This window comes from Carcharhinus amblyrhynchos, chromosome 9 (assembly GCF_965287045.1).
Source record: "Carcharhinus amblyrhynchos chromosome 9, sCarAmb.v2.hapA, whole genome shotgun sequence".
Classification (NCBI taxonomy): domain Eukaryota; kingdom Metazoa; phylum Chordata; class Chondrichthyes; order Carcharhiniformes; family Carcharhinidae; genus Carcharhinus; species Carcharhinus amblyrhynchos.
The window spans coordinates 28,841,409-28,863,644 of record NC_137332.1 but is presented as its reverse complement, the minus strand read 5'-3'; the positions used below and the strand labels follow the sequence as shown (position 1 = coordinate 28,863,644).

General features: G+C 43.3%; 1 protein-coding gene across 1 annotated transcript in view; it reads right to left on the bottom strand.

Annotated features, from left to right (window-relative positions):
• The window catches only part of ptch2 (patched 2), a 120,650-nt gene that overhangs the window by 29,101 nt on the left and 69,313 nt on the right, over positions 1-22,236 (bottom strand). Inside the window, exons 10-17 of the mRNA XM_080195373.1 lie at positions 21,276-21,431; positions 20,988-21,086; positions 19,992-20,117; positions 15,768-15,886; positions 14,529-14,931; positions 12,838-13,150; positions 1,777-1,919; positions 427-607 (exon numbers count right to left, since the gene is read on the bottom strand). Coding sequence (XP_080051499.1) covers positions 427-607; positions 1,777-1,919; positions 12,838-13,150; positions 14,529-14,931; positions 15,768-15,886; positions 19,992-20,117; positions 20,988-21,086; positions 21,276-21,431 — 1,540 coding nt within the window. The remainder of the gene's footprint in view (positions 1-426; positions 608-1,776; positions 1,920-12,837; positions 13,151-14,528; positions 14,932-15,767; positions 15,887-19,991; positions 20,118-20,987; positions 21,087-21,275; positions 21,432-22,236) is intronic.

Genomic DNA, 22,236 nt, shown 5'->3' with positions numbered 1-22,236 from the left:
CATTGACACATTGACATACTGAGCCACATCTTTAGCCCCAGCAGCTTGGGTGTGGCCAGCGTGACCTGTTTTCACAAGGACCATGAGTCACCCCATCTCACTGTTGGCAATATAACCCTTTCTGAAATAAACTTAGGCAAAGTAGTACTGAGAATAAGCTGCAGTGTGTGTGCTGGGAGCAGAAAAATCCCTTTGCTGGCATCATCATTGAATAAATCAGAGGCTATACCATCAATAGAAAGCAAGAATACAGGTTGGGCTGGAAAACCAAGCTAAGCTATTAATAATACAATATTAATGAATATTATTTTCCAAGCTGCAGAGGTTTACAGGTAAGCTTTATCAGCCTGTCCTCTGGGTTATATTCTAGAGTTCTCCCCAGATGAGGTATTTTCCTCAGTTCTACCCAGACGTTGCGATACGTACTTCTCAAATTCTCTCCAGTTGTGTCGTATCTGTCGTGAATCCATTCCGGCGGGTGAGGGTTGAAGTTAGCCTGAGACGCAGCGTAACCCAGTGGATCGTTGCTGACCCACACCGTGAGATAGATGTAAAAGGTGTCTGGGTTGATGATTCCATCTTCATCCACCAACCTCCTGGAAGTCAACTGTAACAAAGGTGATGAGGAAATTGTTACTGCACCTTTTTACCCTAACCAAACAGTGCACCAACATTTAAGAGTACCAGCCAACAACAGAGACCAAGATGTAATGGAAGAGTGAATCTATATTCCCAAACAGAGATGCTTTCATAGGAGTCTGGAACTAGACAGAGTTTAATTCTGTTTTTGTTCACAGCAATATGTGACGGGCAGTGCGGTGGCACAGTGGTTAGCACTTCTGCCTCACAGAGCCAGGGACCTGGGTTTGATTCCTAGCTTGGGTCACTGTGTGGAGTTTGCACATTCTCCCCCTGTCAGTGTGGGTTTCCTCCAGGTGCTCCAGTTTCCTCCCACACTCTGAAAGACATGCTGGTTAGGTGCAGTGACCCGAACAGGTGCCAGAGTGTGGCGATCAGGGGAATTTCACAGTAACTTCATTGCAGTGTTAATACAAGCCTACTTGCGACTAATAAATAAACTTTACTTTGACCTGTGAGCAGCCTATTTTAATGACATGGTGGACTTTGCACCCAACAGAACGGAGGGTATCCACATTGAGTAATGGAACACTTTCCCATTTTTTGCATTGTATAAACACAACACCAGACGAATAGAACAGGTAAGTGCATCAAACCTATCCATGGTAGTCATGGGGATCATGACCCCTATGGTCGGCATGACCCAGGAAAAAATAATTCGGGGGGAAGGAATCTGAGAAATTCCTCTCTAAATCCCAAAGGTGATTAAAACAAGTTCCAGAAGTCACAACGATTGCAAAACATCATCCTCAAGCCAGGTACAACACAAATTAGATTGGGGATAAAGATCCCGCTACTCTGCTACAAAAGTGGGCTCTGACCTGAGTTTTAGAAGGCTATCTAGGCACCAGTGTGTCACTTTCTACATTGGATATCCTTGTAATATGGACACCTAACTGAGTGCCAAATTAAGGATGTCGGAGAAAAAGGATTTCCATCCTATAAATCAGGACTGGATTCAAATTCAGGTCTTGCAGCCATTAACTGCGCCATTCAGACCATAACGTATGACACTAACCTTCACTTCTAACAGTGAAGGTAATTTTCACTCCATTTAAACGCAGCCCACAGAGACCAAGGGATGTTGACAGTACTTGTCCTGACAATCTCCGAAACGGTTTTGTTTATCTGGCTCACCTGGTTATAGTTGAAGGGCTCTTTCTTGTTTCCAGTTTGTATGAGTAATTTGTAGGCGAGGACTCCATCTTCTGAGCCGTTGCGGTAACTCTCCCTGGTGATTTTGCCTGTCCGCCAGTCTTCATCAAATGCAGCCTGTAACCCTGAGTGATGAAAGTCAACAGCACATGAGAAGTCAGAAGGGTTGGCATCTAACTACTATAACACTGTTGAGAAATGTTCTTTAAGCCAACTGACCCATCCCCAGATGAACGCTCTACACACAAAGTTGTTGAATTTATATTTACCAAAGCTTATATCCACAATGGGGCCTCCAGAGTGAATTTGCTGCCAAATTCAGACTAGGTTCATGTAAACTAGTAGATATAACAGCGTTGCTCAGGCAATTACACTATGTTTGAGAGCTTGGTTTACAACAATAGATCTCCAGGGCATAGAGTTTCTTTTCCACCACCTGGACGGAGTGGAGCGGATGGTTCATCCATTAAAAAAACCCAGCAAATTCTTTTATTTACTCGTGAGACATGGGCGTCGCCGGCTAGCCAGCATTTATTGCCCATCCCTAGTTGTCCGAGGGCAGTTGAGAGTCAACCATGTTGCTGTGCATCTGGAATCATATGTAGGCTGGACCAGGTAAGGACAGCAGATTTCCTTCCTTAAAGGACATTAGTGAACCTGATGGGTTTTTTCGACAATGGTTTTATGGTCATCAGGAGATCCTTAATTCCAGATTTTTTTAATTGACTTCACATTCCACCAAGTGCCATGGCGGGATTTGAACCCAGGTCCTCCAGAACATTAGCTGAGTCTCTAGATTAGTAGTCTAGCGATAAATAATACTACTAGGCCATCACCTCCCCAACAGATGTGCTGCAACCTTGCACCAGCAATAAATATATATACAAACTCACATTAGCAAATGCCATCAGGAGTCAGAGGATGTGCTATTTCAGAACAGGAGGGCTAGCATCAAACTATGGTGGAAAATCGCTGTGGGGCGAGGGGGAATGTGTTGCAGAAAGTTAACTGCAACACTCACAAAAAGTGTGCGCTCTGCACAAGACATTTAATATATTACAACTGATAGATAGACAGACCACTGCACTATAAATAATCATCTGTAAAGCACTATTGGGACAACGGAGGAAGGATTTCATCCTGTGCCTAGTCTGCACTGCATTCACCCTTGTAAATGTTTGGTACTAAAATGAGAGCAACAAAAATGGACAAGTTCCGTTCTCCAGCACTGACATTTCTCACCCCGGCAAGTACCAAGGATTGCTCTGAAACGGCAAAAATAAATGTAACAAAATGACTTGAACAAAACTTTCTGGAACAATTCAGTTACTGCCACCATTTAATCTGGTGGTTTAAGGAAAACGGCTCAGAGCTTCAAAGCAGTAATTGAACATCGCTGGGAAAAAAAACCCACAATTAAAATCTGGGAATGCCTGGGGTGCATTAAAAGGCACTGTGTGCAAGTTTAATTTTTATTTTTAGCACACTGAACGATACCCTGTGTGGTCCCAACAGAAAAGGATGCACTGTCTTTCAAGAAGCAAGAGTCTGCTCAATCTGCTACGGTTGTGACAAAGGCATTTTTTAAAAACCAGTAAACTCCATCTGGCAAACCCTTTGAACACTCAGGAATCTTCACTTTGCTTTTATTCTGCATCTGTGTGTCTGTTCCTCACTCTAGCTTTTTGGGTCTGTGCCTCTGACACTCTCTAACTGTGGTAAAATGCTCGAATGTGTCAATCATTTTACTGTGGGTTCAGATTCTCATCTCCGTGGTAGGGAATTATTTCCCCAACTACTGTAAGATAACAAAAGGATATCCTCACTGCTCTGAGCACAATTTGATGTTAATAGCCACGCCAATATCTTTCTTATTTATGAGTGATAAATTTGTAAGGCCAGGAGGGTCTCTTAGGTGTTCAAGCCATACCAAAATGCCATACCATCAATGGCCATCCATGAGTTAATTATTGATACCATGATAAAGCTATATGTGAAGGAATGGTGGTGGGCGAGCTGGTAAATTTGGTAAGTTGGCGTTAGGAACGAGACCCAACGTCTTCCTGCCTCTACCTGAATTAAGTTCTGGGCCAAAAGGCCCATGGTTGACCTTCCTGTCGTGCCTCCAATTGAGTCCCATTAGTGGCCAATTAATGACTTCTCAAGGGCCTCTCCCTGCCTCCGCTGCAATCTTCCCAGCTCCAGCCTGGCCTTCTGACATGTGGCCTGCATAACTGGTAAAACTGTACAGGCTGCATATCAGCTGGAGGGAGTGGGGTCCCCCGATCTGCACTAATCTGTCCATGATCCAAGGCATGGATAAGGGGCAGGGGTTTTTGTCTCTGCCAGCCATCCTATTGCTTTTGTTGCCAACATCCATGCACCCTTCTCCCTACAATTGCCACCCAGTGAAGACTTGCATGCCACCCCCCCGCCCGAACAACACTGGGGGTTACTCTGGTAATCCTGGGACCTAGTGGGGTGGGGAGTAGGTATTGTTGTCCTGGCAACAGCCACAGCCTCAGCGCTGCTGAGTGCAAAAGTAGCCAACCTCTGACTTGCCAGTAGCTCTTGGTGGGTGGTACACTGGTTCTAGGGTCCCCTGTCTGGAGGCAGACCTGCCATTGTCTACTTAACTGTCTGATGTACAGGCAAATAGGCAGACCTTCCTCCTCAGAGTTGGCATGGGTGCCTCGCTACTTTTTTAGGGAGTGTGCCAGACACCCGCCAAGAACGGAAAATTCTAGCTATGGAAACGTTTCCATTGGTGGAGAAGAATGCAGTATTTTTTTTAGAAAGATCTGATGCCCAGCATTCATAATAAGTATTTTGTCACGATTCTGTAAATGAAATGAATTGACTTAGCAGACCTTCTATCAGTTGTGGCAACATTTAGCTGCTAAACTGGCAGACAGAACCTTCACTTTTAAGTTTGAACTCTTTGATATTTGAATAGAAGGAACTGGGGACAGTGATGCAAGGATCCCAGAGACTCTCAAAGACCTGCCTCTTGTTAAAAAAACTCACTTGAATCTCTGTGCATTGTCTATGAACAAGGCGGGTACAAGAAAAATGTTGGTGCGATTCGGGAGAGATTTGAGTCAAGGGTTTCAAAGCTTGAGCTTTTCTGGCTCCCAGTAGCTTCAGAGAGCATTCTAGCTGCACTCAGCAAGTTTCTAAGCCAGGGGAAGCATGGGGGAGCTACTGCACCTGCCTAATATTAGAAACAAAGTTCGTGTCAGGGAAAAAGTAGAAAGCCACCCAGCTGTCAGGTGCATTCGCCATGATATTAGCACACCTGTGAATGTTTGGTCGTGAGTATAAAGGATAAACTCAATTATCTTTTTTTAAAATCAAGCAAGATGTTTCATCTTTGAAGAAGCAGCAGCAATATCGAGAGTTATCTTCACATTCAGCTTAAGTGTTTCTCTGCCTGAAAAAGTAGCGAACTACCCATGCTGACTCTGAGGAGGTAGGTTTGCCTATTCTTCAGTACGTCAGTTAGGTGGACAATGGCTGGTCTGCAGATGATGGTGAGTTCAGTATGTGGATGCAAATGACAAGAGACGTTTGACTGGAAAAGAGGATGGAGGAAAAACTTCTCCACTGTCAGTCACTGACATTCTGACTGTGTATGCTCCTCCACCTGGACACAACACCAGGCAGAGCAAGGTCTGAGTTGGGGCAGCACAGTGGTTAGCAATGCTCCTCACAGCGCCAGGGACCCAGGTTCGATTCTGGCCTTGGGTGATAGTCTGTGTGGACTTTGCACATTCTCCCTATGTCTGCATGGGTTTCCTCCAGATGTTCCGGTTTCCTCCCACACTCCAAAGATGTGCAGATTAGATGGATTGGCCACGCTAAATTGCCCCTTAGCGACAGAGGACTAGCAGTGTAAAGATGTGTGGTTACGGGGATAGGGCCTGGGTGGGATTATTGTCAGTGCAGGTTCAATGGGCAGAATAGCCTCCTTCTGCACTGTCTATGATTTTAGGTACATTGGAGAAATATTTTTCATCAAAGGAATAAAACTTGTGAGAAGGCAGGATGGGATAATGGAAAAATAATTGTATTGAGGTAACAGTATTACAAAAAAAAATTCCACACAAATGTCAATGCAGTAGAAGGAAGTTTTGAGGCAAATCTATTTACAAAGTTGCTAATCTGCTTTGTACAGAGATTCCGATGAGTATCTTTGATTAGAGGGCTGAGTGAGGATAATGATCCCACCTCATGTGTGTCCTTGGCAAAGTGTTGGGTGCTTGTCAGAGATTCTGCTGAAATGTAAACACACCTTGTCATTCAATCTCACAACTGCAATCAACTCAAACCCTGAAGGCATCAGAATGTAATCTGAGTCAGTTTACTGGGGAAAGAGAAAGGCGTCGGTGTGTTTCCTGCCCTCCCTCCCCCTCTCTCCTTCGGCCCCCGAAGGGAATTCAACTCTTTAGAGTAAATTTCTGCGCTCTGTACTCATGAGAGCTTGGAGGCAGCTGTGTTTATACTGGTGAGTGCCTCAGAACAATGCTGTTTACAGGTACCAGAGGGCACCATTGAGCTCACCCATGGAAAGGTTAGGACAAAGTAGGGAGGTGCCATTATTCAGACAGTAGACACATGGAAAAATGAACAAGACGTCAAAAAGATGTTGGGAGAGGAGTAGAAGGTGATGATGAGGATAGGTATTAAATGCAAAGTGCTTAAACACTCCCAACAACAGCAAACAACATCACAGAACTATCTGTTGCGAGGGACTGGAAAGATCTTCAAAGCTGACAAGATTCAGGATACTAAATAAGAGATCTTGGATGTCATGGATCTGTCCTGCAAGAAAATGGACCTTTGGACAACAAAATTTACACTTTCGTAGCAACAGGAAAACAAAGAAAGTATCAGCAAATTACAGACGAGAACAGCCTTTTAAAGCTTAATTTTTATCTGTGATGTTTGTGTTTTTTTAAAAAAGGTGGAACCTCAGCTCAAGGAAGACTCATTTCTGAGCGTGCTTCTGAGTTAGTAAATAAAAAGTGTGCAAAATGCAAGCTATTTTTCTTACCCTCTCCAGCACAAACATGGTCAAGTCATTAATGGGTTGGAATATTCATTCCCTTGCTTGGAACACAACCCTTGACGCACTAGTCAATGTTGAAAAATTCACACGCTATTTGGGCAGCTTTTTAATTAGAAGGGTAGGTCCTGATTATGTAACTCTTACTTTGACAGGCACTGTGAATGCATTTACGAGGCAAACAAAACATATGCTATTCTGAGGAAAATGGAAAGAGCACATCAGAGAGGGCACATTTTTCTCTGATTTCTGTCAGTGACGGACTCAAAAACCAAGTGCAAATTGCATTGCTATCTCAGGTCATCAGGCATCGTTGGATCTACTTTTACTTTATAAAAACAATTTGTTAAAAGCAAAGCCTTTTTAAGGCACACACTTTACTGAAAGATGAAGATTACTGACTGCATCCATAGATGGAAAATATTGCGGCATCATATTTTCCAATGGGAATGATAGCTGACGGTTGTTGAGATAAAAAACCTTGCAGTTTATTTATAGGAAAAATAAACATATAAATCTAGTGATTCCTTAGTGTTTGTTGTGGACTCAGTGCTTTTGCATTATCTTGATTCTTGCTCCAACTTCAAACCTCTTCCATACGTTGACCGAGAGAGCTTGCTCCCTCTCCCCCAGTCTCATTAGTCCAGAAGCTTTCAGGACCAAAAGCAATTTTATACAACTCATCTGAATCTCACTCTGTAGATATTGGGCGCCTTTATCTGCAAGGCTTCATAATCCAATAAAACATGCCACCCACAAATTTGTTCAGATCGTTTTGAGTCACAGCTGTATATCATTACAATTAAAACTGTGAATTGAAACACCACATGCATGCAGATAAGGGTATTCTGAATGAGACTAAAAGCAAGTTGGATCAGTGCCAACGGAGAGTAAAGACTGTCCCTGCAACCTTCATTTACATCGCTGCCCACTTTGCTCATGCTGTGTATATTCTTTCCCCAAACCCTCTCTGTGCTGGTAGGTGTGTCACCTTTTCATCTCACTGGAAGCATTTTCAGCTTTCTTTTCACAGTTTTGTACTTTTGTAAGTCTCAAACTCCCTCTTGTTTTTCCTTCAAGCTTGCATGTGTTCAGCTCCTTGGAAGTTTCAACTACATTTCATAGAATCCCTACAGGGCAGAAGAGGCCATTTCGCCCATCAAGTTTTCACCAACTCTCTGACAGAGTATCTTACCCAGGCCTTCTCTCCTGCCCTATCCCCATAATCCCATACATTTCCCATGGCTAATCCATCTAATCTACACGTCTTGGCACTCTAAGGGGCAACTTAGTCCAGTCAATCCACCCAATTTACACACCTTTGAACACTAGGGGTCAATTTAACATCGCAAATCCACCTAACTTGCACATCTTTAGATCCTGGGAGGAAACCAGGGAACTCAGAGGAAACCCACATGGAAGGGCGATCGTGCAAACTCTACACAGTCACCCAAGGCCTGAATTGAACCTGGGTCCCAGAGCTGTGAGGCTACAGTGCTAACCACTGAGCCACCTGTCCTTTTTTTGAAAGCATGCAAATACCTTTCCAACTTTGGCCTGGACACCTTTGTTTTCTGGCCAATGAAACTTGCCTTTAGCTATACTATGTCCAATAGGCCTCCTTGTCTCATAGATGATAACCACTGAATCCATAGCCTTTCTATTGCAAAGATCACCCAGTTCCACCTCCTTAATATCACCTTACGTTGCCCATACGTCAGATAATCTACTGCTGAAACCTTCCATATCTCCCAACTCAAAGATTCCAATCCTTCCTTGGCCAGCTTCCCCACTTCTCCCCTCTATAAACATGGGTTCAGCTAAAATTCTGCCACCTGCCCACTTAAACCAAAGTCAATTGACTCATCACCCCAATGCTCGTTGACCTATACTGGTTCTCAATGCAGCAGTGCTGCAGTTCTCTAATTCATATCTCCATGTTCAAATCCCTCAATGGCTTTGCTCCTTCCTATCTTTGGACAACCCTCTGAGAACTCTGTACTTCTTCAGTTTTGGCACCCCCACTTTCTTCACTGTAAATGCTATGGCTCCGTAATTCCTTCACTCAACCTCGTCACCTGAATCTCTCCTTTCAGACGTTACTTAAGACCTATCTTTTTGACCAAGCTTTTGTCCTAGTATTGCCTTCTTTGGTTCAGTATCAAATGTTTAAAAACATTCCTCGGAGGTGTCTTGGGATGTTTGTCCTTTGTTAGAAAACGCTATGTCAGGTGAATGGCGAACCTGATGAAGGGACAGAGCCCCAAAAGCTAGTGGCGTTTGCTACCAAATAAACCTGTTGGATTTTAGAACATAGAACATAGACAAACTACAGCACAAACAGGCCCACAAGTTGCGCCGATGATATCCATACCTACTAGGCTTACCTATAACCCTCAATTCTATTAAGTCCCATGTACTCATCCAGGAGTCTCTTTTCTATTAAGTCCCATATACTCATCCAGAAGTCTCTTGAAAGACCCTATCGAATTTGCCTCCACCACCACCACCGACGGCAGCCGATTCCACTCGCCCACTGCACTCTGAGTGAAAAACTTACCCCTGATATCTCCTCTGTACCTACTCCCCAGCACCTTAAGCCTATGTCCTCTCATTGCAACCTGGTGTTGTGATGCTTCTTACTGTGTTTACCCCAATCCAATGCCAGCATCTCCACATCATGACTCCATGGATAACCACCAAATCACATGAGGAATTAACACCCCCAGTTTACTCTTTAATACTGTGTCAGCAGCAAAGATTGGTAGTGGCAGGAGCATTGTGATGATCCTTTGGCTTCGCTTTCATTGCGTGTGCCTGTGCCTCACAGGGGTTTAACTTTCATCCCACAGGTTTATCCCATTTTGCACAATCTCACTGTGTATGAAGTGTGTTTATCACTTTCTCATTAAGTATTTCATGTTTACTGTGATGGCTTTAGGAGAGTGGGCCTCCCACTCCAGTATATATTTCCAATTGGCTACATTCCCTATAGACATTGGACAAAGGAGAGCTGGTAAATGTTGCTCCAGTTCGTGAGAACCATGCAAACATGTGTCTTTGTTGTCACCGGAACAAGATAAGCCAACTGACGTATACAAGTGTAGCCAGTGTCAGTTTAACGTAAAAGGCAAAGGAGGTCTTAGGGCTCTGTGTCTGCGCCAGAAACTCTGGGTTCAAGTCCCACTTCAGGACCTGGCAGCCATGGAAGCAGCATTCATAATGTTAATTATTAGCCTGTAAATCATGCTCCTGATGGCAGGCGGGACACTTTCCTGGCCACCCAAACTCCAGAAGGCAATGCAGCACTTTGCCATGCGTAACCATGCAGCAATCTATTGGGAGTCCAAGGTCTCCAATGCCCTCTTAGGACATGGTATCTGGAGGAGAAATATAAGAAGCCTGTTCTTTTATTATGGGCATCTCCTTCTCATTTACACCTGCCACAAAAATGACCCATCAATCTGACTTAAGGACCACACACATAGCTGTGTTCACTCCATCACTATTTCCACTACATTACTACATTTAATACTGAATTAAAACAGCACTTGATGAAGAGAAAAAGAAAAAAGTTAATTACTTGTCAAGATAAGTGCCTTTTGTTTTTGAATATCTGTACTCAGGTTATTGAGCCAATTCCTTTTGTGGTGGAAAGGTTATTCAATATTATTAGACGCAGAAATATTTGGCAACTGAATTGCAGTGAACCTCATCAAATTATACTTGGAACAAGTCAGTAATCGTTAGCATAGGGAAGCGTCTTGCAACACTGCGCTCCTATACAATGGTGCAGATCATGGGTGGTATGATGCAATTTCTTCATTATTTGCATCAACTTGAATTTTGTTTCTTTAAGCGTCAATCAATATTAAAATAAAATCTGGTATGCAAAAGCCACATCGCCGAAGTTTGATGGGTGGCAGGTAAAGTGTAAGCCTCAGCAGAACAAAACTTGTTTTTTTAAATAAAAAAAATTCCGCAGGACAGAATAAACTGATAGAATTAATGAGAAGATTACAGTACATAAGGATTTTAAATGAGAGGATGGGAAGTTGGACGAAGATAAGGTTCCCTGCGCAAGCAAAAATTACTACAAGAATTAAAGTATAAGTAAGGTGGTACTTGGCATCAACTTGCCTGGCACTTTTCAGGCCAGGTTTAAGGATCAGGCTGTTCTTAGAGCTAGACCTGCCTAAAAATCCATAACTTTTGGAGAAGGGGCTTTCTTTAGAAATTTTGATTCAAAGATTGTGTAAATTCAACTCCACAACCTTGGTCAATTCAAATAGGGTAAGCCATGTTGTAGCTCAGGAAATCAAAGTGTGAGCTCTCATGGGCTGCAAGTGGCTAATCTCCAGGAATTGTTTTGTGCTAGCCATTTCAGTCATGGTCAGTATTTCTTCTTCAAGTTAGTCCATTGGAGGAATGTTGACAGCTTTAACTCAGCAAAGCTTGAGATCTGAACGAAGGCACCTCCCTATGTGAGACCCCAACACCATGAAAAATCACAAGCACGTGTTGGAGTTGAAGGAAATGGCCATTTCAAATCTCCTCCTGCAACTTTGAAGTAAAAAGAGTTAGAAAGTCTGCTCGCAATGAAAGAGTCAATGTCACAAGCAGCAAAATTGCTTGTGACACTGGGGCAGCATGGTGGCACAATGGTTGGCACTGCTGTCTCACAGCGCCAGGGACTCAGGTTCGACTCCCAGCTTGGGTCACGGAGCCTGCATGTTCTCCTTGTTCTGCACGTGTTTCCTCCAGGTGCTCCGGTTTCCTCCCACAGTCCAAAGATGTGCAGGTTAGGTGCTCTGGCCATGCTAAATTGCCCCCTAGTGCCAGGAGGACTGGCCAGGGTAAATGCATGGGATTATGGGGATAGGGCCAAGGGTGGGATTGTAGTTGGCGCAGGCTCGAAGGGTCGAATGGCTTCCTTCTGCACAGTAGGATTCTATGATTCTATGAAAGTTGCTAATAACCCGGCCAGGAATTAAAGAGTCATGAGGGTGTGCAAAATGACTCTAAATGATTGACAGTGGAGCGAAATATTGTAGAGTCAATGAGTTGCAACAATCCTTCTTACTGGAAGAAAAGGTAATTAAAGTGAAATTGAGAGTGTAGTTCTGAGTATGGAATATGACTGGCTGAAATCATGAGTGGTTTGAAAAGCAAATTGGCAACGTTTGTTGGCAAGTAAGTTATCAAGTCTCCTCATGTTGTAAATGTGTTGCAAATAGATTTTGCTGCTTTCTATGCATTTGTCATTCATAAGTTTTGTTGTCTACTTGTTTGAGGAAAGCCTGTTGCTATGTAACTTTTACTAGATATACTCTCATCATAAGAAGACCAACCACACATGTTATTGCTATGATGTGTGTGTAGGACTGGTGCCATCCCATGCCACCCAGTTACCATTTGCATGACATACAATATGCTATCAGGGCCAACGCACTGTAATGGCAACAAAGGGAGCATCACTAGGCTTCAAGTGATCAAAATCATCCCTAGCTACATGGGGTTCAAACAGTTCAGCATAATACATACCCCATTGCTGTGGTGCGCCACAAGGAAAAACTTGCACATGTGTCTCTCAGAGAAAAAAAACAAATGCTTTGTATACAAATGAATTACTTTGAAGTGCAGTGAGTGTTATTATGTTGACACAAAGCCCCATCGCATCCATTCTTCTACTCTTTTACAAGCATAGCACTCCCCAACCCCGATTTCCAGTACCCCATGCAGAGTGGTACAGATGTTATTCACGAGCTTATGCCATAGGAATGAGAAAATTAGGAACAGACTATTATAGAATGGGGTTGTGCCTGTTAACCCTAAGCTATTGGTGGCGGCTTGTCTACATTTCACCTATGCAGGCGACTTCTGTTTTCTGTGCGGGCATTGATACAACTGCACACAAATCTTCACGTACTTTACAGCTCACTGTTAAATCTGTCTGAGAATCTTTGAAACCTTACCTCTCAGCCAGTCTTGAATGTAATGCAGCCACATTTTGGGCAACTCCTTATTCTCCTCACGAACAATGTATTTGATACTGTTGAAACTCTTGTGGAGGTCGTACAGCAACTTCTGGGATGTGGGATAATCAAAACCTCCCATGGAGACGATGTACATGTTATAGAAAGAGAAGTACTTGAACTGAGCTGCGATGAAATCGTACTCCTTTGTTTCACGAGGAACAATGTCGGTAAGGTACAGCCCATCATGAACCATTGTAGTTCCATAGAGGCTCACGCCAAGCAAGGTCATGAAGAGGAATAGCACGACAGCCTGGATATTAAGTAAAATTATAAATTAATAGCTAAGGAAGTGTGAAATCAATGTTCAACAGTTGGCATTATCCTGAGTAATAAAGCTTCACATTTTAAAAAAAGTACTTTGCTCTGCCACTGGTCTTTTAGAAAGGAAGAAATATAGTTGGACCTGCAGTGTGCATATAGTGGAGCAACTTAGAGAATGAAACTAGAGTGCCCAGTTGTATCTTTTACTTTTTAATTGGGTGTTGTATTGCGTAGTGGTGCCACACTGGAATTATTTGCCCTCGGAATACCGGCGAAGTGGCAAGCATGTTGTAGAAGTCTACGTGCCACACTCCCCATCAGCTGAAGGAAGACAACGCAAGGGGCAGGAAGTTAGGGAAAGAGACTGACAAGTGAGTGATGGAATCAAAAAATGGCATCAAGAGATGAGAGGAAGAATTATTTTTAAATGTCAGGTGCCTGATATCAGTGTTCAAGACAGGGAAGGTTGTAAAGGTGAGGCATGAGGTCAGCCCTCACACTGCAAGCTGTACATTCACCTTACAAGGAGTCTGTTCCCAAATCAGTTTGAAAAATTGTAACCTGACAAGTTGCAGATGCAAAACAGGGATATTGTTGTACATATTTTTTTCTTTTGAAAATGAAAGACATACGGTTGGCATTTGGCGGTACATTCCTTTTATCATTGAGACCTGTGTTTTAGTGCAGACATTAAAGGAATCTCCCTTTGTTGGCTGTGAGTTGGACCTCATTGCAGTAAATAGCATCCTCAGACCAGTAAGAGTGGTCACTGTTTCAAACTACACGGCTGTCAGTCTCACTCAAGAGAGACCATTTTGGAGCAATGAAGGATCTTTCTGGATTGCTGGGTCAGAGACGAGGAAAGCTTAACCATACATCAGATTCAGGCAAACCTGAGTAGGCATTGGCTGATCCTAACACTTAGTGCAAAATGGTGAAAATGGTTCCAGTTCAGGCATTTTCCCTCCTACCTCGATTTTCTTCCCAGCCTCTCTTGCTCTGAGGGCAGAGACTAAGAAATCATTCTACCTGCTTCCTGTGCCTTGTCCCAGAGGCCAATCCTCATGTAGAAATCTTTCTAACTGAGCCAAGTGCTGTCTACACACAAAGTCTCTGAATGTTTGCTTTCTAAAAGGGTTTCACTTGATACTGTACAAGGATGAGAATTTTCCACCAGTGACCCTCAGTTAAATGTAGCACCCCATTTCTATTCTGGCTGAAGTTTGATAACTGAATACAAACCAGTGATCAACAGTTTCTCATCCATATCGGTAAACACTACATGGTGTGATGCATTTGCTCACCGGGTCTTGGTGTGTGTGAGGGGAATCTACAAAATAATAAGAAATAAGCTGAAAATTGCTTACTTTAGATTCTGTCTTGAGGAGAAGTGGAGCGTATTTGTCCCGTGCAAAATCTGCCAGGTTCCATTTGACAAAGGGCATCTGAACACAGTCCCTGCCGACTTTTGTCTCATCCATCTGGGCCAGCAAGTCCCTAGTCGAGCTAGTGGGGTCCATTCCCTGGGAGCCAGCATGATCTGGAGGCATGATGACAGAAGGAGTTGAAGAGATCCGTGAAGTTGGGGAAATGATGGTGACAATATGCTGCCCTGAGGGATCGCACTGTGTGAAGGCTTGGACTGTGGTGGTGATCTGTGTACTGTGGGTAAATGTTGGCCCACCATATGGAGAAGGATGGAAGTTATGGTTATCATTCGCATCTGCAAACTCTTGTGGCTGGACCTGAATCACTCTCGATGAGCAGAGACTGTAAAACAAAATATGTTTTCACATGTAACTCATCCTATACATATATCCTTATGCATTTGCATATATATCAAAACATTGAATAACAACAATGCACGCCTGGGAATGATTACGGGTTAGTAGTATTATTGAGGAACGCAGACATCATAAGCCATGGGAACTAAACTCAAATAGTTTCTAACCACCTCTGAATTAATTCCTGACGTGAAATTATTGCCCCGCAAATCACTCCCACATATCTGCCTTATGGTTACTGAAAGCAGCTTTGTCCCATTGTACTCCCTTCATGAGTCGGTAACAGATGTTCTGGTGGATGCTAAAGTCCAGAATGTTTCATGATGGTGTTCAGACTACACGAATAACAATTGCTACAAGAAAATGAAGCAGTCTTCACATTCTCCTCCACAACACTCTCTGCTTAAAGAGCTGAGCGTACAATATGTTCCAAGCAATTCAGCGATCAGGTGTTAACAGAACTCTCCACCTCTGTAATTTTTCCCTTTTCCCCTTCCTTGATGACATTGTCAACATGAGGAACCTAGCACAGGTGAACATTAGTAGCGCAGAATATTTGCTAGTGAATCAATGGTGTCCCAAACACGGTGTCAGGTTGTTCAGTGCAATCAGAAGTAGTGTACAATGGTTCACTCTGAGTCCCTTTGTGCTACTCTTGTTGACAAATTCCACCCCCACCACATGCCTTGGTAAGCACAGATAAATATCCTACAATTTCTTCTCCTTCCCCTTTTGCAATCTCCTCTCTTAGCCCACCGTCACTCAGCTCTCACAGTGGGTGAAAGCCGTAGCGGGGAACTTTACACTGAAAGGAAGCCTCACCTGGAAAAGCAGCAGAAAATATCCAGCCTTTTATCTTCCCGCCGATGAAGATCTAGGCTTAAAATGGCAGGAAAGATGAGGAGCACCATAGCAAAATTAAACACCACAACAATCGCAGCCTGTGAGGGAACAGGAAGAAGGGAAAAACAAGAGATGTTAATGATATTCTACCACGAGCGCTGGTGAGATTTCAAATGATGTAAAACTAGAACTTTGAGAAGCTTTGGACTTTAATGAGGTGGGGGATGAGGGCAGAGGCTTTCTTAATGTTAATCAGTAGTCCACATGAAAACTGCACTTCTGTGTCCCCATACTGTATCTGGCATTATTTTTGTTACTAAGTAAAATATATTTCTATAGTATCAAATATAATTGGTGCTTTTGGCTCAAAGTGCTCCTGTTTTGCTTACTAATTGATATGCTGCCTTGCAAGACTGCTTACCAACTAAGATGTCCCTTTAAGATTCGAAAGAAGCACAGTGTAAACCTATAGCTTCACTGTAGGCCCTAGGCCTCAGGCAAAGTGTTCCGAGAACAGCAGTTTCTGATTTCTAACCAAGATATTTCTAGCTTTAAGTAAGTTGTACTACAACCCACTTCCAGACCTCACTAAATCCATGTACTAAGCCAAAGAAAATATTAAATCACTAAAAGGATTCGAAGCAAGAAATCACTCCCCCCCCTCTCACCACTGCCCGCTCCCCAAAATAATGACCCCTCTCCACACCCCCTCCCCTACATAAACATTAATCTGAAAGAGACTCCTAAGGTCACAGCAATCTGATGTAAGTGAAAAAGGAGGGGGTGGGGTTGCCTGAGGCAGACATTAGAGTATGTTATTATCTCTCAGACCACCCAGTCAGCTCAGGCAGATCACATTGCTGGAGCTGATTTGTAGATGATATATCCCATCATTTATGCCAGGTACCTAGGCGCTGCAACTTTGGAGGCCTGTTTAAAGGCTGGCCCAGTGTTCGAGCCTGTCAGGTTCTCGCTACTTAATTCCCATTGTATTGTTTTCAATCAGTGACTCCCAGGCTTTGCTAAGCCACCAGTTTACAGTCAGCCAGTTGGACTGTGTTTCCAATACAACAGCATTCAGCATGTACATAAATGCATTGTTTCCAGGGGCGACATACAAGAGAAAACCAATCACTTCGGTGAAATCTAATTTAATTTTAGAGAAGAATTCAATGATATTTTCCTTTGCCTTTCTTTCCAAAGAAAACAATTTTATAAAAGGAAATGGAACTTACTGTTCATCTACAAATCACTCGTACCATATGACAGTAGTCCTTCCCCTGCCCAGTGCTGCTCTCAATGACAATCTTGTAGAGGCAGATAAAGCATCATTTAATCTCTCCCAAAGAAATAGATAGTAATCCAATTTTAATATCAATGTCAAAAGGATCTGATAGTTTATAAGACCCTTTAAATGGGATTGCCCTTAAAGAAAATCCTCCTGCCTCAAAGGAAGAAATCTGTATCTAACTCAAAAATGAGTAAGTCCTGTTGAAATGTTTCACATCGTGCACACATAATGTTATTTCAACTAAACTGACTGTCCCTTCAAATAAAACTCAAGATAAACATTGACTGTTCCTTCCTCCTGTGCTTGTAGCTTTCAGCTGTGTGATATCGCTACACATGTGGAATTGGTGTCTACAAAGCTCACTATCACACATCGTGCCAGATGAGCTGTGTTGAACTTCTTGGAACAATGGTGTAAGATGTCGAGGACAGAGAGGTCAGAGTAGGAATGCGATTGATGATAAAAAGCGGAAAGCAACCTGTGGATTTAACAAAGGGTCCAGAAAAGAAATCGTCCCGTCTTTTGGTGAGGCATTTTAAATCCTTCCAGCCTTAACACTGAGTTCAACAACTTTTAGATCTTAAAGATTGCCCCCATTGCCTTGGATAGCAGATGCGGGTAAAATTTCTGCTATAATCATTTATAATTCCTCTGGACCCATCTTTTGTTTCCTTCCCATTGCCACCTCCATTTGCCTTGCACCATTGTCCCTTTTGCATTCATTCACTCCTTTTCTCCAACTCTACCACAGAGTTTCCTGTTTGCTCGACCTCCCTCTTTTTCCCAAATGCTTAAAAATGGTTACATCATGTCACTTTTTTTCCAATTCTGATGAAATAGCCTCTGTTTCTCACAGATGTTGCCTGGCTTGCTGAGTGATCCCAGTATTTTTGTTTCTGTTTCAGTTTTCCAGCAAGTGCAATATTTTGTTTCAGTGCATTCGCTTAGCATGACTGTAGCTGTCCTTTTAAAATATTACATTGTAAATTTAGAGAACAGGCTTGTCATATGAGGAACGATTGAGGACTCTGGGTCTGTACTTGTTGGAGCTTAGAAGAATGAGGGGGTATCTCTTTGAAACTTACAGGATACTGTGAGGCCTAGATAGAGTGGAAGTGGAGAGGATGTTTCCACTAGTACGAAAAACTAGAACTAGAGGGCACAACCTCAGCGTAAAGGAACGATCCTTCAAAACAGAGATGAGGAGGAATTTCTTCAGCCATAGAATGGTGAATCTGTGGAACTCTTTGCCGCAGAAGCTGCGGAGACCAGGTCATTGAGTTTCTTTTAAGACGGAGATAGATAGGTTCTTGATTAATAAGGGGATCAGGGATTATGAGAAAACGGCAGGGGAATGAGAAAAAAAATCAGCCATTTGTGAAGGGTGCAGCAGACTCGATGGGCCCAGTGGCCTATTTCTGCTCCCATGTCTTACGGTCTTATGGTAACTACGGAGTATTTATATTGGCCTCCAATGTGACTTCAGTTTAGTCCAGGAAGAAGTCTCACAACACCAGGTTAAAGTTCAACAGATTTATTTGGCATCACGAGCTTTCAGAGTGCTGCTCCTTCATCAGGTAAATGACCACTCACCTGATGTAGGAGCAGCACTCTGAAAACTCTTGATTCCAATTAAACCTGTTGGACTTTAATCTGGTTATGTGAGACTTCTTACTGTGCCCACCCACTCCAACACCAGCATCTCCAAATCATGGCCAACTCCAATTTAGTCAACACTCGAATTTAGTTAACTGCAGAAGCCAGTTTCCAAAAGATAACTACTTCTTGCTGCCTTGAAGTTAAATGTTTTATAAATTAATATTGGCTTTTTTTATGGAAATAGAGGGTGGTAAAGTTGTTATTAGTGTCGCAAGTAGGCTCACATTAACACTGCAGTGAATTATGTGAAAATCCCCCAGTCGCTACGCTCAGGCGACTGTTCAGTTACACTGAGGGGAGAATTTAGCACGGCCATTGCATCTAACCAGCATGTTTTTCGGACTGTGGGAGGAAACCGGAGCAGCCGGAGGAAACTCACGCAAACACATGGAGAATGTGTAAACTCCATACAGACAGTGACCCAAACCGGGAATCGAACTTGGGTGCCTGGCAGCAGTGCTAACCACCATGGCTAGAATACACTGCAAGAGGAGGCGGTAGAAGCAGATACAGTAGCAATGTTTAAGAGGCATCTTGACAGATACATGAATATGCAGGGAACAGACAGGTCGTGATAGAGGCAACAAATCTTTAGTTTAGAAAGGTTGCAAGCTTGGCTGAAGAGCCTGTTCCTGTGCTGCACTGTTCTTAGAGACCGCTGCAACAACTAGTTGCAACTAAGCAAGCAGCTGGTCTAAACACGTCCCCTGGGAAACTGTTCAACATTTTGACCTTCTCAGGTGCAGAATGGCTAGCTTTGCAGGAGGGGGGAGTCAAAACGGGCAAAGCTGTGCCTGAATTTTCGTTGCCTTGATAGTCTCTTACTGGTGTAAGAACTTCCAACTCTTGTGCAATGCCAAGGAAAACAAGTACATAGGGAGCTGCCGTGCCAATCGTTCAAAACTGTGACTTCTTTTCATTTCATTGCAGAGTGTTTCAATCAGTTCACCATTCTCGAGAAGCCAAACCCCATCCCTCCCCCACACCTAATGACAAGTTGCTTTGTTGTTTAGCAGTGAGGTCCCCTCTGTAGCAGGCATCAGCAGGTAAGCAACAGGGATGGTGAAGGTAAACGCAAAGAAGCATGCAACACCTGCAGCAAAAGAATTTATAGTGTTCCTAATCCACCCTCATCACCCCCTGCCTAGATCCCTTCCCCACAACACAACTGAACATATTGCAGACTTTTATTAGAAGAAGGTGAAACCTAAGCACGCTATATGCAATCGAGGCACTTCCTATGATTCACCTACCTGTAAGGAAAAAGCACGAAGTGCAGGTATGGGAATCAGAGCAGCCATAAAGAAAGCAATTATGTTATTAACAGATGTGAGGGCAACACTGGTCCCGGTCCGTCTCAAGCATTCGCCTGTCCTGTCCTGCAGCGCAAAATAAAATCATCAATGAAAAGAGGCATCAAAGTTTCGAACTGCAAAGTTCCGTCATACTTGCAGGCAAGACTGAGCAAGTGCACAAAGACACACACACAAATGTACACACTCACACCTGCATGCAGCCTCATGTGTAGAATTCCTTTTTAATAAACGCCAAGCTTAAAATCTTTGATGCTTTTAGAATCTAGTCTGGAGTCCAGTGGCAATCCCAGTGTGAGCTTTTTTCTGGGAATATCCAGTAAGAAATATTCCCAACCACGTGAATTCAGCACACTTACATTAGGGTCATCTCTGAGTGGACAAGACATGTGTCAGGGCTGTGGCCTAAGCACTTCTCCAATGCTAACAGATAAGGTACTCCTAACTATCCATTTCTTCTGGTTACCAATGGGTTTAAACATATTAATAAAGCAATACACTATCAGTTTATAATGTTCTTCTGACTCATAAGGGGCTATTTTCCGGTCCTGTCCGCCATGGGAATTGTAGCGGACGGAAGGGGGACCATGCAAAGGGCTGTTGACCTTGGATGGGTTTTGGGGCGAGAAAATCCCGCCCGCGGTGCTCTTTCATAATGTTCTTCTGTCTTCCCCAGTGTAATCAAAGGAAAGAGGTAGTATTGGGCGTGGTTCTCCGGCCTCGGTTTCTCGGTGGCAGGAAGTGGCCTGCCATTGGCCGGCGGTGGGATTTTCTGCTCCAGCTGCTGTCGGTGGGATTTCCCATTGACTCCACCCCATGCTACTGGGACCTCCCAGCGGGGAAGCACTGTCTGTGGGAGCAGAAGATTCCCCCCTCCACACTGGCTGGGAAGTTCTGGTCATTGCATTACAGTTTTAAGCAGGGTTTCATCTTTACCTTGAAAGGAATGTTCTTATTTTGACCAGTTTCAGTGAAGGCGTGAGCCAGGAGAAACATATCATCGACACCAATACCCAGAGCCAGAAATGGTAATACCTAGATTCAGAAAATGGAAAGAAATTACTAATATTACACAGAAAATCTGTTCTGTATAAAACTCACTTAATTCTTTCAATTACACCCCCCCACCTTGCCTCCAACAGTGATAATTAACTTGGTATAAAAATACTGGCCTGTAACCCTCTTGGGAGGGCGAGGGATAGATTGAGAGATAGAATTATGTACCTGAGTAGTTGCAGCATTGAAGGAGATACCCAAGAGTGAACAGAGTCCAAGGCCTGAAGCTACTGATAATGCCACCAATAGAACTCCAGCTAGGCCGACAGCCCCTTGGGATTTCGAACAATCCCACCTCAGCATGGTCACACACGCATATGCCAACTAACAGGAGATAAAAACAAAGATCAGCATACATAGAACATAGAAAACTACAGCACAAACAGGCCCTTCAGCCCACAAGTTGCACTGATCATATCCCTACCTACTAGGCCTACCTATAACGCTCAATCCCATTAAATCCCATGTACTCATGTTAAATCCCATGTACAACAGATAAAGAATGAAATAAGAACATAAACTGGAAATAAATGTAAGTCAGTCACTGGAGGTCTGTGGAGAGAACAACTGTGTTAATGTTTCAGGGAAGGATTGCTGAACACACTACAAAAGTACTGCATCTTAGGATGTCCTGAGATTGTGAGCGGTACTATGTTAATGCAACTTCTTCCAATGTCACTGAAATTTAAATTAGATGGTACAATATTGCTTCAATTCAAATCAGGTGATTATTGGTAAGAGTCTTGGTAATTAGGGTTTCTGTTACTCATTGAAACAAATCTCTTGCTTAATGGAAGGAAAAGAAATATCAGCAGCACTTCCAACTCCAAGTCAGCAGTCAGGGGTTTGAGTATCACATAAAGACCTGAGCATGTAACCTACACCGACATCAGATGAAGATACCCCATCCCCAACAGATTCGATTTGTTGCATGTCCATCATTCAAGTGTGCATGGAAGGAAGCCAATGACAAACTGCATTAGGATGTATTGGGTCATGAAAGGAGCTCTGCTGTGGAAATTGAGCCTTCTTTCCTTAAAGTTCCCAGAACATTAGCTGAGGGATTAATAGTCTAGCAACAATACCATTAGGCCATCGCCTCCCCCAATACACAGACTCAACCGCATTT